The 15,925-nt window shown below is 50.8% G+C and overlaps 8 protein-coding genes across 8 annotated transcripts; 5 read left to right on the top strand and 3 right to left on the bottom strand.

Moving 5' to 3' along the window:
- Nucleotides 1-17: 17 nt before the first annotated feature.
- Nucleotides 18-1,942, bottom strand: TrAFT101_011838 (uncharacterized protein; the record flags this gene model as incomplete). The annotated part of the gene is made up of 2 exons (XM_066129392.1): nucleotides 1,623-1,942; nucleotides 18-100 (listed from the first exon to the last, which is right to left on the bottom strand). Exons 1-2 carry the CDS (start codon nucleotides 1,750-1,752, stop codon nucleotides 18-20), a joined length of 213 nt encoding a protein of 70 aa, XP_065985526.1. The 5' UTR covers nucleotides 1,753-1,942.
- TrAFT101_011839 (uncharacterized protein) lies at nucleotides 1,706-4,258 on the top strand. Its single transcript, XM_024902701.2, has 3 exons — nucleotides 1,706-2,313; nucleotides 2,399-2,839; nucleotides 2,909-4,258. Exons 1-3 carry the CDS (start codon nucleotides 2,202-2,204, stop codon nucleotides 3,781-3,783), a joined length of 1,428 nt encoding a protein of 475 aa, XP_024757732.1. The 5' UTR covers nucleotides 1,706-2,201; the 3' UTR covers nucleotides 3,784-4,258.
- Nucleotides 4,259-4,473: 215 nt separating this feature from the next.
- Nucleotides 4,474-5,891, top strand: TrAFT101_011840 (uncharacterized protein). The gene has a single exon (XM_024908591.2). The coding sequence runs from the start codon at nucleotides 4,725-4,727 to the stop codon at nucleotides 5,829-5,831; it is 1,107 nt and encodes a 368-aa protein (XP_024757731.1). The 5' UTR covers nucleotides 4,474-4,724; the 3' UTR covers nucleotides 5,832-5,891.
- On the bottom strand, nucleotides 5,863-9,015 carry TrAFT101_011841 (uncharacterized protein). The gene is made up of 3 exons (XM_024906923.2): nucleotides 7,521-9,015; nucleotides 6,502-7,410; nucleotides 5,863-6,437 (listed from the first exon to the last, which is right to left on the bottom strand). Exons 1-3 carry the CDS (start codon nucleotides 8,020-8,022, stop codon nucleotides 6,007-6,009), a joined length of 1,842 nt encoding a protein of 613 aa, XP_024757730.1. The 5' UTR covers nucleotides 8,023-9,015; the 3' UTR covers nucleotides 5,863-6,006.
- A 1,853-nt stretch (nucleotides 9,016-10,868) lies between these two features.
- TrAFT101_011842 (uncharacterized protein) lies at nucleotides 10,869-11,582 on the top strand. Its single transcript, XM_024908590.2, has one exon. It carries the CDS (start codon nucleotides 10,997-10,999, stop codon nucleotides 11,378-11,380), a length of 384 nt encoding a protein of 127 aa, XP_024757727.2. The 5' UTR covers nucleotides 10,869-10,996; the 3' UTR covers nucleotides 11,381-11,582.
- A 69-nt stretch (nucleotides 11,583-11,651) lies between these two features.
- On the bottom strand, nucleotides 11,652-13,398 carry TrAFT101_011843 (uncharacterized protein; the record flags this gene model as incomplete). The annotated part of the gene is made up of 2 exons (XM_024910090.2): nucleotides 11,652-12,246; nucleotides 13,340-13,398. 2 exons carry the CDS (start codon nucleotides 13,396-13,398, stop codon nucleotides 11,652-11,654), a joined length of 654 nt encoding a protein of 217 aa, XP_024757726.2.
- Nucleotides 13,399-13,907: 509 nt separating this feature from the next.
- On the top strand, nucleotides 13,908-14,237 carry TrAFT101_011844 (uncharacterized protein; the record flags this gene model as incomplete). The annotated part of the gene is made up of 1 exon (XM_024903480.2): nucleotides 13,908-14,237. One exon carries the CDS (start codon nucleotides 13,908-13,910, stop codon nucleotides 14,235-14,237), a length of 330 nt encoding a protein of 109 aa, XP_024757725.2.
- A 341-nt stretch (nucleotides 14,238-14,578) lies between these two features.
- GLD1_3 (mitochondrial glycerol dehydrogenase Gld1) lies at nucleotides 14,579-15,779 on the top strand (the record flags this gene model as incomplete). The annotated part of the gene is made up of 4 exons (XM_024904235.1): nucleotides 14,579-14,905; nucleotides 14,975-15,157; nucleotides 15,219-15,624; nucleotides 15,700-15,779. The coding sequence occupies 4 exons, from the start codon at nucleotides 14,579-14,581 to the stop codon at nucleotides 15,777-15,779; spliced, it is 996 nt and encodes a 331-aa protein (XP_024757724.1).
- Between the last annotated feature and the right edge of the window lie 146 nt (nucleotides 15,780-15,925).

Below are 15,925 nucleotides of genomic sequence, written 5' to 3' on the forward strand. Positions count from 1 at the left end.
TATATATTGTCTTGTGATCATTTATGCTTCCTAGCTATGTGAATGATGAGGTCAATAAGTAGCAGATCATTTCCGGGGTATTGATGAACTTGGATGATGGCTATGGAAGTCTTGCTTCGCCATGAGGTGTTAATTAACAGGATCGATGCTTTGGTATATATATATATATATATATATATACTGGATGCGCACATCATACTGACATAGGTGTAACAATCAACTTGATGAATTTGGCCCAACTCCAATCCTGCTGATGTATATGTATCTGTGCAGTTTAATCGCAGCAAACTTTCGTATATTAAGTTGGAGTTTGTATTCTTGTCCGCTGCTGGTATGAGATTCTCATTCTTAAAAATAGTGGTCTATGAATCTAGGACACTAATGTTCGCGCGTTGTTGTTGCAGGCTACATGCTACGCCGCACTGTAATTCCGTGAAGATCATTGACTGCTACAGCACTGGCACACTCTGTGGTAATGAATACGAAACATGGCAGCAGCGCGTTAAGCGACCGAGCCTTCATTTTTACCCCGGATTGGGGTTCTTGTCGATCACGATGATCGGGTGAGACGGAGCTTACATGCAAAATTGATTCATGCTCAGAACTAGCCCATTGGAAAAAAAAAAGAATATTCTTTCAAGCAGCATGCAGTTGGATTCTACTGCCTCCACAGGGATTGCTACCACTGCAAGTATTACACGTATTTAGAACAATGGGGGGTTCTAATGCATGAGATGCTTGCCGCTTTTCCGGATGCAAGCCACGCCGAAGGGAGTGCCGATTTCTCCGTTTACAGTGGGTTAATGTAGCTGGATAGAGAGAGAGAGAGAGAGAGAGAGAGGCTTGGAGGGGAAAAACTGTTAGGCTGTGCCCGGTCAGGTCTTTTGCATCTTGAACGAGGAGGCGGCTTGAGCTGGACTCTGGTAACTCAGAGGCTGTAGCTTGGCTATAGGTGTGGCTGCATGTGTAGGCACCAAAAGTACGAGCACCTGCAAGTAAATGCTCATTTTGTATGTGATTTGCAGTGTTAGTGCGAGCTCGTATAGCCGATGGTAGACTGGAGGGAATCGTCCGGATGGTCGGCTGGAGTGGGAGACAGAAGAGCATTGGAAGCTAAAAAGGGGGTTCCACTCGCACCTCGTGTCTGGGAGGGAAAAAAAAAGAGAGAGAGAAGAGAACGAGACGGGATGGGGCCTTTTGTTGCTTAGTGAGGAGCGGACATGGAGCCATTTATACGAGGCGAGCTTGTTTAGCTGCTGGAGCGAGAAAGAATGACGATGATTTTATAGAATGCTTCGATTCAAGGGAGAGAGAGGCTTTGCGAGGCGTTTTTTTTTTTTGTGCGTGTTTCTAGTGCTGAGGGCGCCGCGGGATTTCCCTTGCGGTTAGACGGCTGGGCTCGCGTGTTGCTTTTTTGCTGATTTTTTTTCCCTTTCCCCTGATGGGTGGCGTGGTGGCGCTTTTTGCAGGTCCGGGGTACTGACTAGAGGCTGAAGAAGCGAAGCAGCTTTGTTTGTAGGAGGAGCTTTTAGCGAAGGCGGGAGACACGAGCGATTGACGATGATGGGAATATGCAATGGGTGCTGTAGTATGCAGTGCCAGTACCTAGTAGATAGTAATACTAGAATCAGCAGCTGTATACTCCGTAATGCTGCGGTAATCTTCACTGCTCAGCAGGGCATCAGAAGCAAAAATAGCCTGCCATGCCATGATCTGACCTGCCCGATCCAGGGATCCCTTCCAGCGCTGCATCCATCCCCAGTCCAGGCTAAGCCCCTGGCCATAGCGCTGCAGACTCCATCCAGTCCTTATTTATTGTTCTGGCAGACCCTCGGCCGCTGCATTCCAGTCCCTTCCTCTGCCCACCCAAGCACGACAAACAAAACAAAGACTCTCGCTTTCTGTGTGTGTTTTGGTTCCCCCGCGGGTGCGTCACTCGTTCATCGCATCTCGCCGTCGTTGTCGTTGTCGATAATCGATTTTTTTTCTTTCTTTCTCTTTTTCCACCCGACTGCTCGTTGCATCAATCGTTTTGTGCGAGGAGAAAAAGAGCTGCGCGCGCGCATTAATTCGACACCCAGTCCCAACGATCGCTCTCTGGCGTGACACACGCAGCATCAAAATCCGATATCGCTCGCTTTCGCACAGCAAAACACAGCCACGCGCGCGATTGAACCAGATCGAATCGAATCAGCTCGAAAATGCTAAAGTCTGCTGCGTTGGCCGCGCTTCTGGGCGCTGGGGCTGCCCTGGCGGGTAGCACGACGTGCTCGCTCACCAACAAGTGCCCCAAGGAGGCTCCCTGCTGCTCCCGTATGTCTTTTTTCTCTTCATCCCCCATACCCCGAGTCTCGCGCTCGCTCTCGCTCTCACAGACAACTAACTGCGAAACGTCCAGAATATGGCGAGTGCGGTGTTGGCGCCTACTGCCTCGGCGGCTGCGATCCCCGAATGTCCTTCTCGCTCGACTCGTGCACCCCCGAGCCCGTCTGCAAGTCCAAGACCATGACCTTCGACTCCAAGCTCTCCAGCGTCGCCGACATCAGCGATTACCTCGGTGACCCGTCCACCGCCGACTGGGTCTCCCAGGGAGAGCCCACCTACTACAACGGCAACGTCCTGCTGACCATGCCTAAGAACAGCGTCGGCACCGTCATGGCCACCACCGAGTACATGTGGTACGGCAATGTCAAGGCCCGGTTCAAGACCAGCCGCGGCAAGGGTGTCGTCACTGCCTTTATCCTGCTTTCCGACGTCAAGGACGAGATTGACTACGAGTTTGTCGGCGTCGATCTGGGCACCGCGCAGACCAACTGGTACTTCCAGGGCATCCCCGACTGTAAGTATAGAGAGACACGTCCATGATATGTGACCAAGGCCGTGCAGATAAATGCTAACAATGCCTTAGACGACAACTCTGGCAACATCACCTCCCTCTCAGACACCTTCAACAACTACCACGACTACGAAATCAGATGGACCCCCGACAACATCCAGTGGCTCGTCGATGGCAAGGTCGGCCGCACCGTCAACCGCAAGGACCACTGGAACGCCACCTCCAACCAGTGGTCTTTCCCCCAGACACCTTCTCGTGTCCAAATCTCCATCTGGCCTGGTGGTCTGGCCAGCAACGCCCCCGGAACCATTGCTTGGGCCGGTGGTGAGATTGACTGGAACGCTCCCGATATCCAAAAGGCCGGCTACTTCTACGCCACCTTTGAGTCCGTCACCGTCGAGTGCTACAACGCCACTTCGGGACTTGGAACCAGCACCGGCACCAGCTACACCTACAACAACATTGCTGGCACCAACAACACCGTCATCGACGGCAACAAGCGCACCAACCTGGCTTCCCTGGAGGGTACTGGTACCGACATGGATGCTGGCAAGCCTGACACTTCCTCGGCTGCTTCGTCTGCCTCGTCTTCCTCAGGTTCTGCCACCAAGACTGGCAGCAGTAGCTCCAAGAACACCCAGGCCCAGATCCCAGGTGGAAGTAACGGTTCCTCTGGCCAGGTTCCTGGTGGCAGCAACGGATCCGGCGGCAGCAACAGTGGCAGCGGCTCTGGCGGTAGCTCTGGCGGTAGCTCTGGCAGCGGCTCTGGCAGCGGTTCTGGCGGCAGTGCCCCTGCCGACACTTCCAGCTGCTCGTCCTCCAGCTTTAACCAAGACTGCAGCGACAGCAGCAGCAGCAATAACAAGAGTGGCAAGAACGCTGGTTCTCAGGCTGGTGTGAGCTCCCTGGCCATGATCCTGGCCGGTGCTGCGCTGTTTTTGTTTTAAGTTGGGAAATACGGTACTAATACGCAAGGTAGTCTGAATGACTAGGGTTGTTTTGCTGTTACTTCTTTCTATTTCTTTGCCGGGTTCATATTAATTTTCTTTTTCCAAGATACACACCTCATTCGTTGGTGGCTTTGACGTGTTTTATGCATTATTTTGAAGATTAAGTACGCGGATGGATGTGCGAATGATAATGAGACTGAGGAGGAGATGAGAAGCTATGAGGTGGGCGGCAGGGCCCTTAATATGGGATGCAGTGGGAGAGGCTGTGTTGTATTTAGGAGAGAATGCAGTTGTATTTAACGGGCGACCTGAGTCTATTACATGAATGTGCTTGTGCGTGATTGGTGAGGCTGATGTGCTGTCACTGCTTAAGTGAGCTGGCTATTCTAGTATGCTTACCACCGGCTAGTATTATACTATCTCGCTATTTACATTTAATCTATACAACCAAAACTAGTCAATACGAGCTGCTTGACATCACTGAGTGAGTGCCAAAGCCAGGATGGACAAGATTGAGAGAATCTGCGGTGGCGTATGGAGCTGCGAGAGTGCATGTAACAATAGAAATAGAGCCCATCTTAAATGACCCCCACACAGATCGATGCATCCATCCATTCTTGCACTTATAAACCAAACCCCCCCCCCCCCCCCCCCCCCCGGCCTGTCAAGCTGCATTTTCTCCGAGACGGTTGAATTTAAACTTTCCATCTTTCTCTATTCTTCTTTGAAAAAAGTCAAAGTAATTTCTTTTTATCCCTGAAAAACATACCCTTCAGCAGGGGCTCTATGCTGCAGTGCTGCTTCTAAAGTTCTGGTCTCACCTCACTGTTTATTCATCTTTCCCCGCCTCTTATACACAGCTATCGCCCTCACTTTCAAAACATGCATGCTTAGATGGAAACACATAACCTTTAACAATACCTAACAATCAATCAATCATGTCCCGCCGCCTGCTCATTGCTCGGCCAGGCCACATCTACCTCGCAACTTACAAACCCGCTTCTCCCACCATCACCATCACCATCGACCTCGACCTCCCCATCGCGGGCAATCCCTCATGGTTCGCCGTCTCGCCAACGCACCCAAACTTCCTGTACACCTTTGACGAGAATGCCGCAACGACATTCCTTTATGAGCTCGATCTCGCAGCAAACACCCTCACCAAAGTAGCCGAGCGAAAAGACGGCAGCGAGGGCGTCTGTCATCTCGGCCTCAGCAAAGACGGCGGCATCATGATTGGCAGCTCTTGGGCCTCCGGCACGATGGACGTGTGGAACACCAAAAACGGGTCTCTGGAATTCATCAAGACGATCCCATCAAAGGACCCGGTGGCCGATGCTGGGCGAGTGGCTCGTGCCCATCAGGCCGTGCTCGATCCCACGGGCCGCTTCTTCGTCGTCAACGACCTCGGCACGGACTCGCTCCTCGTGCTGGACTCGGCTGCGGCCGATGTGCCGATTGTGAACCGGATCCGAGTGCTGGATGGATCGGGGCCCCGCCACGGGGTGTTTTATCCGTCTGGAGGAGACTCGCCGGCGACGCATTATATGCTTCTTTGCGAGAAGAGCAATCGCGTGATTGTCTTTGCTTTGAAATACACGGATAAGGATATTGAGTTTACGACTGTGGGGAGCTATTCTACGTTTATGCCGGGCGATTCTGCTGCTGAGAGGATAGCAGGTGCTGCGGCGGGGGAGATTGCTCTCTCGGGGGATGGGAAACATGCTTATACGTCGAATCGGCTGACGAGCTCTCCGACGGAGACGATTGCTCACTTTCGGGTCCTTCAGGAGGAAGAAGGGTTATCGTTGCAGCTTGTGGGGGAGACGTCAACAGGAGGGAAGCATCCTCGCATGTTTAGTATAAGTAGAGACGGAGGTGAGTTGTTTGTGGGAAATCAAGAGGGAGAATGGGCAGTTGTAGTCCTTAAAAGGAGAGATGACGGGACTTTGGACGATAAACCCTTGGCGGGAATCAGGATGGATGAGATTGTTAAGCCAGGAGGAGATGAAAGAGGTCCCATGTTTGTGTTGGAGGTTGTATAAAAAAAAAGAAATTTAATAGAAATAAAAGATATCCGATGTATATTTCATCTAAATATGAACGCTATAATCTTGTCCCATATGGCAGTCTATGCGAATATTATGCTAAAAAAAAGTAGCAAGCTGCATTTTTCTTTCCCTCTCTTTCTCTCCTGATTCATGCCCTTTTTCTTCTTTCTTAAATTAATAGCAGACCCATTGCTGCAAACACCGTGCTCCAGCCCATAGCCTGGACATTAACTCTGCCGGCACTGCTCTTACCGGCAGCATCAGACACACTTGTGGGAGTGCTCTTTGCCGTGCTTGCGGCTGTGGTTGTAGCGGGAGGGGCTTGGTCACCGGCGGGTTTGGAGGCTGCTGCTGTTGGACTCTGTACTGGCTGGACTGTGCTTGAAGCAGGGCCGTCGGGCTTAGACGCAGCAGTCTTTGAAGGTGCTGCCTTTGCGGCTGACGAGGGAGCGGGAGAGCCTGATGAAGGAGACTCGCTCTGTCCGTTGCATGTGCTGGAAAGGCCCTGGAGAGCAGAGCTTGATGTGATGGCTTGCACTTTTGTGCCGCAGTTGGTGTATTGGGCAAGATGGATGCTGTTGCCGGTGAGATCGAAGACGGCTGCATTTGGAGTTAGTAATGGCTTTCAGTATCGAGGATATACCGGAGAGAGAAAGAGACTTACCGTAGGCGGATCGCAAAAAGGTGTCGCCCAGGAGAGCAAACTCGGTGCTGCCCATCATGCCTAGATAACACTGCGGAGGTGAAGAGCTGACCTGTCGAATCAACTCGCTGTACGGCACGGAAATCGTCACGCCGTCAAAGGCAAAGTCAACTGTTCCCGCCTGGCTTGCCAAGTTGCAGTCTATCACGTAGAAGCCGCTGCTATCCATGCCGCTCGATCCAAGGCCCTTTGCAATATCTTGCACCACCTGCTCCGGCAGCAGCGTCAGCGTCGAGCCGCTGTCCAAAAAGACAGTCATGTCCGTCTGGCTGAAAGTCGTCGACTTGCCCTTGGGAGGCGACAGCGCAATCGAGTTCATCTTAACCCAGTAGCGCGCCACGCCGTCGGGCGATTCCTTTGCGGGGACAATGGGCAGCTCCGCGAGCTTGCCCTGGAACTTGGCCGTGTCGACGCCGCCAAAGATGATGACGCCCTCCTCCTCGGCCTTGCTGCCCAGGGCGAGGCTGAAGGCCTTGGTCTTGGTGACGCCCTGGGCGGCCAGCTCGTCGATGAAGTTGGGGTAGTCGGTGTTGAACCCTTCGCCGGCGCCGATGCCGAGGATGCCGGAGAACTCGTCCACGCTGGCGGAGGCGACGCCGAACTGGACCTGCTTCATGGCGGAGGCGGAGCCGGGCAGCGCGATGCTGTCCTTGAAGTAGGAGACGTTGGCGGAGCCGATGCCGTAGCGGAGCATGGCGGACTCTTGGGTGGTGGACGATGAGGAGGACGAGCGCGGGTTGTAGAAGCCGATGGCCTTGCAGAAGCGGCGGTCTGAGGAGGCGACATTGGAGCAGTCTGGGTTGACCCAGAGCTCGAAGGAGCCGGTGTCGATTTGGGCGTAGACGGTCTGGGGGGGAGTTCCGATGTTGACTGTTTGCAAGCGCGTTATGTTAGTATATATGTATATGTATATATATATATATATATATATATCTTGGCCTTCTTCTATATCCTATAGGTAGAAGCACTATAATACTTACGTTGAGCGTAGTACGAGACGTCAGATCGGTTCTCAACCTGCACTTCCACAGCTCGCTTGTCTAATACGGGGCGGTGGGCGTGAATAACAGGCAGCGTGATGGTTCCGATGGGGCCATCTTCGACGGGCAGCTTGCGCTTCTCGTTGAAGGGGAGGATGTGGAAAGGCTTGTTGTCTTCTTCTTCATCATCCTCGGCACTGCGCCTGGACGGCGGTCGAGGCACCGGAAGAGTCACCGCGCCGGCTGCTCCCTCGTCATCCTCCAGAATGGTCCGCTTGCCGTTGGGTGTATATGGGAACGGCAAGATGTGAAATGGCTTGTCTTGGTCGTCACTTGCACTTCGTCCTACTACCTCCACTCCTCGAGCTGCTGCTGCTGGGTTCGGCGCTGAAATGACTGGCAGGGTGATTTTGCTGCCCACGTCTTCCGGGTCGAATACGTGCCGTGGTCGTGCCTGTGCTAGCAGAGCTAGGGATAGGGTGAGAAAAGACCGGATGGCCATGATGCGCGCTGTGATTTATTGCTGTGATTTCGCTCAATGACACGCTGCTTTTTTATATATGTATGTGTATATCTGCGTATAGACGAAATAAAGAGATGGGGGATATTATCGGATATGATTATTAGAGGAACGGCGAAGCTCAATAATGAAGGACAATCGCAATCAACAAGCAACCATCAAGGCCGTTTGTAGTTATTCGAATAAAGAGAGAGAGAGAGAGAGAGAGAGAAGCCAGTTCCCGGATTGGAAAATATACAAAGAAAAGCGGTTGATGAAAGAAGAGAAAAAATGGAGGTTGTGGCAAAAGCAGAGAAAAGGGAAAGAGAGAGAGAGAGAAAAAAGAGAGAGTTTTTCTAAAAAGACGGTAAAGACATTACTCGCTAGAGGATTTGATTGTGAGAATAAACGAAACGCGAAGCCACGGCAAGCCTGGTATCTGGGTTGATGACGAAGCCCGGGGTTAGAGGCTTGTCATGAAATAATACGGGGGGGAGGAAACCAAGGCGCATGGAGTTATAATTAGTGGCACAAAATACCCGAAGCCAAGAACCTGCCAAGCAAGGCCAATGATTAAAAAGTAAATGGAGAGAAAGCTAAATGAAGAAATTTCAGTCTTCTATGCGGCCCAGGGAAACGCGGCCTGTAGAACTGTCATATTTTGTTGTCTTTTTGCTTTTGCCTGGGCCTTGGCTCTCGTGCTAGGAGGTATGTGGAGTTTGAAGTGTGCAGGGGGAGGCTGGAATGGTGAAACGCGAAGCTCGGGACCAGCGGATTGTCAAACACGGGGCCTAAAAAGAGAGATATGGAGAGAGAGAGAGAGAGAGAAAGCTGGTTTATTATCGCGTGGCTTAAGCAGATAAAATAAGCGAGTATTGTCAGGGGGGGGTTGAAGGACTCTACTGTTTTGGACAGTTGCTAGATAGTTCTGGATGTTTGGCAACGTTTTGGGAATAATAGTGCTGTTTGTTTGCTCCAGCTCTGATAGCATTGAGAGGTTTTTCACGTTTACGCATCTAGGACCTTGAGAGAGAGAATTTGTCTCTTTATGACTCGGCTTAAAAGGTGAGTGAATAAGTGAGAAAGCCGCACGGCATGCCAGGGCGTGGGGACGGGGGCCGAGAAAAGCCCAGCGCCCCTGAATAATCAAAGAGTCGACCACTGCACTTTGACTTTTTGACAGCTGACGCTGCTGCCAAGTTATTGTGATTATGCCTTTGGTCTTGGCTTTGGAGACGTTATTTTCGCGAAACGAAAGAGGAAGCGGATGCAGAAGCAGAAGCAGAAGCAGCCAAATCCGGTCTTGGTTGAGCATTTGGCGATCCCAACAGCTCCCCCGTGTTAGTTTGTACCTTATCTGCCACCGGAATGGCCATCTGCCGGGTCCAGTCTTTTTTCGGCCAGGGCGCTTAATGCTGTAGCACTATTTACTCCCTGCCCCATAATATGGGTGTGTGCTGGATATAAGCCTCAGGTCTGGGTCTGGCCGGTATGAGTGACATGTTCATGGCCTGCGTCTGCATCTTTACCCCAATGCTGTTGGTAGGGTTTTTTTGACTACTTCAAATAGTGCATGGAGGAGCGAGTCTGATTAAGCGCCCAAATGCTCTGACGGACCGTATGCAAGGAGTCGTGCGGATGCTCAAACCCCCGTGTATTATATGCTATTTATTGTGGGCTTGGACTCTGGCGCCCACACATTTGCGGTGCCATGCAGGCGTCAGCTCAATTCAGCCAATACTAGTACTATATCTAATATTGAGCAAAAGTAGGCCCAATTCGTACCTAATTACTGCTGCATGCATACAGTCTCAATCACCGTCTACAGAGGAAAAGAAGGAAGAAAAAAATGGCTCACCTTTTCCAATATCCGATCATCTCTGGCAACTGGATCCAGCACACCACAATTAAACACAGTAGCAAGAAAAGCGAGGAAACCCAAAGAGTCAAGTCAAGTACGTCCCCTGTTGAGAGGTCAAATAAGGCTAGAGAAGACACCAAACTGATGCGTTGTCCTGCGTCCAAGAGTCCCCCGCAGGATTGTGTGTCCCATGAGAAAATGCTTCTGCTTCACTGTTGCCGCTTTAGGGAGCTGGAGTGTCTGCTACAACCCTTCCAAGTCCTTTTCATCCTCCTTTTATCGTACTAGCTTTGATGTATTGGAAGTGTGTGTGATGACATGTTTGCGATGCGTTGGCCATGAGTTGCGGTAAATGTAGCTTGATTTTGGCTGGCTTACTCTTCTTTGTGACCTCAAGTATTCTTCTCCTAGGCCTCTGCCGCGGAAAACTCGCCTATTATTGATATTTGCAATGTTATCGAGCACTTATCTGCGCATGCAAACACCACTGCAGTCCATGTGTCAAGGAAATTTATTTCCATTGGACATTTCCCCTCAACCTGCCAATCAGGCACATGCAGACATGCGCCGAAAGACTGCAGCAAAGTCCCAGTCTTTCTTCTCCTTGCCTCTGCAGCGTGCAGCGTGTCCTCCATCAATCACCACATCTGGAGTGTATCCTATCATATGCTGTCAAGCGCTTCTAGTCTAGAAAATTGATTGGCATTCTGTATGAGAGACAAGTCGCTGTTCGCTGCTTTTTGCTCCTCATGGCGCACCCACTTGCAGCTGCATGCACTTACACCCGTCTTTTCTTGCCTTGCCACTCGTCCGGCAAGCTCGCAGGAACGGCCATGGTACTTTACGTGTAAAAGCTGCATATGCAACGTCTGCTACATCTGACCAAAATTGGTTATTCATAACAGATTGTATGTGCGACGCCGTCCAATCTTTGTAGCTTGTCTCGCTGCGATGGGTCCAAGGGACATGTATATAATGCAGTGTGATATTCAACACTCAACCTGCAGTCGCATACTTTAACCCAAGATTTGGCGTGTGATTTTTTTTTTCTTTTCTAATTTATTTTGATCCTTCATCGAAGGCTGCTGATTTAGCATCTGCCAAAAAATAGCCCGGATGTATATTCCGATATATCTAGCTCAATCTGAGGCGCTCCAGCGCTATGCACAAGTAACAGAGGAATACACGGACGAGGTAAACCATGCTCTTGTCAATATTTCCTCTATCACCAAAAAAGTACTTTCTTCAATACAGCGACGCTCAAACTCTGGAACCAATACCAACCTTGTAATCGGCCTTGTTGTCGGCTTCACCCTTGCCGCATTCACCATCGGCGTCTGCGTTTTCCTCTGCTTCTACGGCGATTCCATCAAGTTCTACAAAAGGAAGCAAAGACATAGACGCCGATCCAGTAGTAGTAAAGGATCAAGGCATTCGAAACACTCGAAAGAGGTCGAGCATACCGCGGGTGCACCTGAAGGTGAAAGGGGGGAGGCGTGATATGTTGATATTGCATTGGGATACGGCGTTGGGACCTTTTGGAATGAGAGATTAAACAATTTACTATTAATGGCGTCTAAAATTTTCTTTATCTGTATTTCTTTGACGTATAACGTTGATGGATTGGATAGATTGCTTATTAAGTACTCGAATGATTTTGGATAACAGAGCGAATAATATTGATTCTCTGCTTCTCATCTACCTGCGTGATCTCGAATCGTTAGCCTATCAACATCACTTCCTAGCCCTACAAGTCCTTTCACTCTTCCCCTCAGTGAAGTACCACTCGCCTATGCCGATGATGGCAGTGATGGTGGTGGCGATGGTGTCGTTTCCGCCGCTTCTCTCTCTGGTCTTCCTCACGCCGACCATTTTTCTGTACAGTCGCTGCCACATTAGCCCGACCATTTGCCTGATGTATATCTAGTCCATTGAGAATAGCCTCCAAGTCTGCCCGTGTGGCTATTCGAATCTGCGGCTGGATTGGCTCCTCAACCTCAGCAATGGGATCTTGCGGGCGAAAGACACGCTGGGCGCGGTTGAAACGGCGATGGCGATGAAGGTAACGAGAGTGGTGATGATCAGAATCAGTATTACCAGGAAAATTTCTGCCATCGTCATGACCATGGTAGTGGTCGCCGTGGAAATGCTTATCCTCATGCTGGTGGTGATGAACCGTCAGGGGTATAGTAGGTGGTGGAGGTCCCTCTTCATTCTGGGCATCAGCATCCTGTCCTTGAGGCACTTGCTCTACTTCAGCTACCCTCTCGTCGTTGCCACGTGCAGCGGCATTCGCTTGCTCTTGTTGATTCTCCCGGCGATGGCGCGATTCAGAGCGTCGTCGTCGAGACCGCCGGTGGCGATGACTTTGGCGCCAGCACCAAAGGTAAGTGATGGCTGCGATGATGACCACAATAAGGGTAATTCCAACGGTGAGGCCAACTGCTGCTGAGGAGGATATTTGTGCATCATAGGAGTCTCGAGAGTGAAGAATAGGGGGTGGATGGTGGTGGTGGTTGTGGAGGCAAGGCATAGTGAATAAAGGGAAGACCATGATGAGGCCTGGAAAGATCGTTTAGTTTTGCTGAGAATCTTTTATCGGATTTTTTTTTCTATTCGAAATATTAAGGAATTGCTATTCTACGACGACGATATGGCCATCTTTATACGCCTATTGGAAGAAGGAGACTACGTTATTATGGCTGCTCCAAGTACTGATTCATTGTTGCGACTTATTCTAGCTTGACAAGCCAAAGCAGCTACCCTCACCGTTTTTTTGACATTGAAACAGTTTGCTCTCTTTATAGCCGGTTAAAAGAGAATAAAAGAAGACAGCTCGGTTAGGTGATGTCTTTGGGACAAATGGGCTTCTACATATGGTGATGGTAGGTGATGTAGGAGATGAAAACCTGCAAACAATGGCTTCGTGACATGAGACGAGGCATTCTGACGACTTCTGTTGAACTTGTGAGATGACAATTCAGCTGTTTGTAGAAGTATAACAACGTGTTTTATCGGGAGAGACAAGTTTGAGGTAGACAAGCGATGTTGGTGCTGCGGTGACCAAAGTAGAAACTTTGAAGTAGAGAGCACAGAAACGTGGCGTGTGCCTGGTGCTCGTAAACAACAAGAAGGCTTCTAGAAGGCGGCCTAACTTGCCTTGAATTTTCTTTTTCTCTCGCTGTCGATTGTAGTTTGTCATCATTCAATTCAATTGCCGATAAAGTTGAACAAGCTTTGCGGGATGGATTTCCCTCGTCATACAGCCAGAGCGAGCGGCTTTAGCAAGTCCCACAAGACAAAAACGTCTAAACACTGCGCAGGCACCCCCCAGACTAGTAGAAGATAAGCCGTCGACGGTCGGATATTTGTCCGTCTATCCGTGATCCGAGATGCCTTTGTCATCCGGCGAGCAAATCGACAGATGAAGCAGAATAACGTGGTAGTACTAGCGCATACGGTAAATGATCCGTCTGCTGTATCGAGTAGAGCTTCCGCTGCTCATATCGTTGCTGCATAGCGGACAATCTATCAGCCGATCAAGGCAAGTTTGCCCTCGCAATTGGAGCGGCTCGTTTCTCCACCAGAGAGACACACAGGCAAGTCTCTCCGTCCCGCTATGAAAGTGGCGTTGGAGACGGTGGTACCTCGTTGTAACTGCGTGGGGTAGAGGGGAATGCTGGATGGACAATGTACTGCAGCGTACCATGGATGGAATGGCGACATGCAGGGCAATTCTGTGTGATTGGTAGGACCTGCTGGAGAGATTGGTGGTGGCTTCTGCATCAATTCATTGATTGGTACATACGCTTACTTTGCAACTTACACTTACTTGCGTGGGCTGAAGAATTAAGAAACTCGTCTGATTCGCCCAGTTAGTTTCCTGTGCCATCAAGGTGATGATGACCCTTTATTGCTGCTTTCGAATAGCACTTGGGCAACCAACTTATTAACTCCGTCCCAGCACACGGGCAATACTTGCCTACTATTGAATCCAGACCCCCACAAGCCACGACTATTACTAGTCATGGTGGCGGATGTGTGCCTTGTTATAGCACCGGCTTCTGCCATGTACGTAATTTGTGCCCCTCATCACCTAAAATTTCGTGCGTCTCCGATTTCCTCTTTGGGCCGCGGGGCAATTTTGGGAACTTATCTTTTTTCCTGCCTCCTACGCCTTGCCCCCTCAGATAGAGGAGAGGAGAATGATACAACAAATAGACGAATTGCTCGGCCATATGAGCAAAACCATACAATTCAAATCAATAACACGTATCATACTGTGCAGCCACAGTCTGATCGCCCTCATGAGTCAGGGGTTGTTCCAGCACTTATGATGGAGACATTTGCTGAATAAAAGGAAACCGACCCATTTTCCTCTCCAAAGAGGTGCATAAACGCCGATATTCCCCACAGAAGGCAATGGATAGAGTTGGATACATAGATATGGAGATGGGAGGCCATGGATGGGGAAAATATGATCCAAGCTCCCCCCCATAGTGACGCGCTATGGCTTGCTTTTGTGGCTACTGATAGTGTCGATACAGACATATAATAATGGCTGCCCTGCGTCACATGTGTCGATCGTCTCTCCTCTCCATCTCCCCATTCCTATCCTCCTCGACTCGTCTCAGCCACCGCGCAATTTCACACTCCAACAACTTCTTCTCCCGAACGTTCAGCATCACCACCGCAAAAATGTCTTCCGGACGAACTGTCACCCTCAACACCGGCCACAAGATCCCCCAGATCGGCTACGGCACCTGGCAGGCCGCCCCTGGCGAGGTTGGCGCCGGTGTCTACGAGGCCCTCAAGATCGGCTACCGCCACCTCGATCTGGCCAAGGTGTACGCCAACCAGAAGGAGGTCGGCGAGGGCATCAAGAAGGCTCTGGCTGATGTCCCCGGCCTGAAGCGCGAGGACATCTTCATCACCTCCAAGCTGTGGAACAGCTCTCACGCCCCCGAGGACGTTGCTCCTGCTCTGGACGACACCCTTGAGGAGCTTGGCCTCGACTACCTCGATGTATGTTGAAGACCTGAATGAAACAAGAGAAAGGAAGAAACCCACAGGTTCGCTAACTTTGCACCTCAGCTCTACCTCATCCACTGGCCTGTTGCCTTCGCCCCCGGCAACGGTCTCTTCCCCAAGAACGCTGATGGCTCCGAGACTATCCTCAACAAGAACGTCTCCATCGTCCAGACCTGGAAGGCCATGACTGAGCTGCCCAAGACCAAGGCCCGCTCCGTCGGTGTCTCCAACTTCACCATTGAGAACGTACGTGTCTTCCCATGTGCCCTGAATTCTGAAACTCAGACAGCTAACTTGGCAATTACAGCTCGAGGCTGTCATCGAGGCCACCGGCGTTGTCCCCGCCGCCAACCAGGTCGAACGCCACCCTCGTCTCCCCGACTACCCCCTGGTTGAGTACTGCCAGAAGAAGGGCATCATCATCACCGCCTACTCTGCCTTTGGCAACAACACCGTCGGCCTGCCCCTGCTCGTCAGCTCCGCCGAGGTCCAGGCCGTCGCCGAGAACCTCTCCAAGAAGCAGGGCAAGACCGTCACTCCCGCCCAGGTCATCCTCGCCTGGTCCCAGATCGGCGGCCACACCGTCATCCCCAAGTCCGTCACCAAGGCTCGCATTGCCGAGAACTTCCAGGAGGTCGACCTGGACGACGAGGCTATCGCCGCGCTGGCCAAGCTGGGCGAGTCTCCTAAGCGCTTCAACATTCCCTTCAACTGTGAGTTTTCTTCCTCCTTCGTTTGGTCAAAATGCTTCGTTTCATATAGTGCTAACCGTTTTCCGCCCACAATAGACAAGCCCAGATGGAACATCAACCTTTTCAACACCGAGGACGAGCAGGCCGCTGCTAACAAGGTTGTTGTCAAGCTGTAAATTTGGAGAAAAGATTTTGTACGTAGCGTGAGATGAATACCCCTGCACATATGGCCCGAGAGCCTGATAGATGAAACAAAAGTTATATGAAACGAATAGACTTGCATTAGATTGCACTTACAAAAAGCATATCGTGTCCTAGCATT

Source organism: Trichoderma asperellum, chromosome 7, assembly GCF_020647865.1.
Source record: "Trichoderma asperellum chromosome 7, complete sequence".
Taxonomy (NCBI): Eukaryota; Fungi; Ascomycota; class Sordariomycetes; order Hypocreales; family Hypocreaceae; genus Trichoderma; species Trichoderma asperellum.

Bases quoted from the DNA above. Each gene is read 5' to 3' on its own strand.
- TrAFT101_011839 (XM_024902701.2), top strand. From the start codon at position 2,202: ATGCTAAAGTCTGCTGCGTTGGCCGCGCTTCTGGGCGCTGGGGCTGCC. The intron at 2,314-2,398 runs GTATGTCTTTTT...CGAAACGTCCAG, and splicing joins GGAGGCTCCCTGCTGCTCCC to AATATGGCGAGTGCGGTGTT. The intron at 2,840-2,908 runs GTAAGTATAGAG...ACAATGCCTTAG, and splicing joins CTTCCAGGGCATCCCCGACT to ACGACAACTCTGGCAACATC.
- TrAFT101_011840 (XM_024908591.2), top strand. From the start codon at position 4,725: ATGTCCCGCCGCCTGCTCATTGCTCGGCCAGGCCACATCTACCTCGCA.
- TrAFT101_011841 (XM_024906923.2), bottom strand. From the start codon at position 8,022: ATGGCCATCCGGTCTTTTCTCACCCTATCCCTAGCTCTGCTAGCACAG. The intron at 7,411-7,520 runs GTAAGTATTATA...GCTTGCAAACAG, and splicing joins CGTCTCGTACTACGCTCAAC to TCAACATCGGAACTCCCCCC. The intron at 6,438-6,501 runs GTAAGTCTCTTT...CTCCAAATGCAG, and splicing joins CTTTTTGCGATCCGCCTACG to CCGTCTTCGATCTCACCGGC.
- TrAFT101_011842 (XM_024908590.2), top strand. From the start codon at position 10,997: ATGTATATTCCGATATATCTAGCTCAATCTGAGGCGCTCCAGCGCTAT.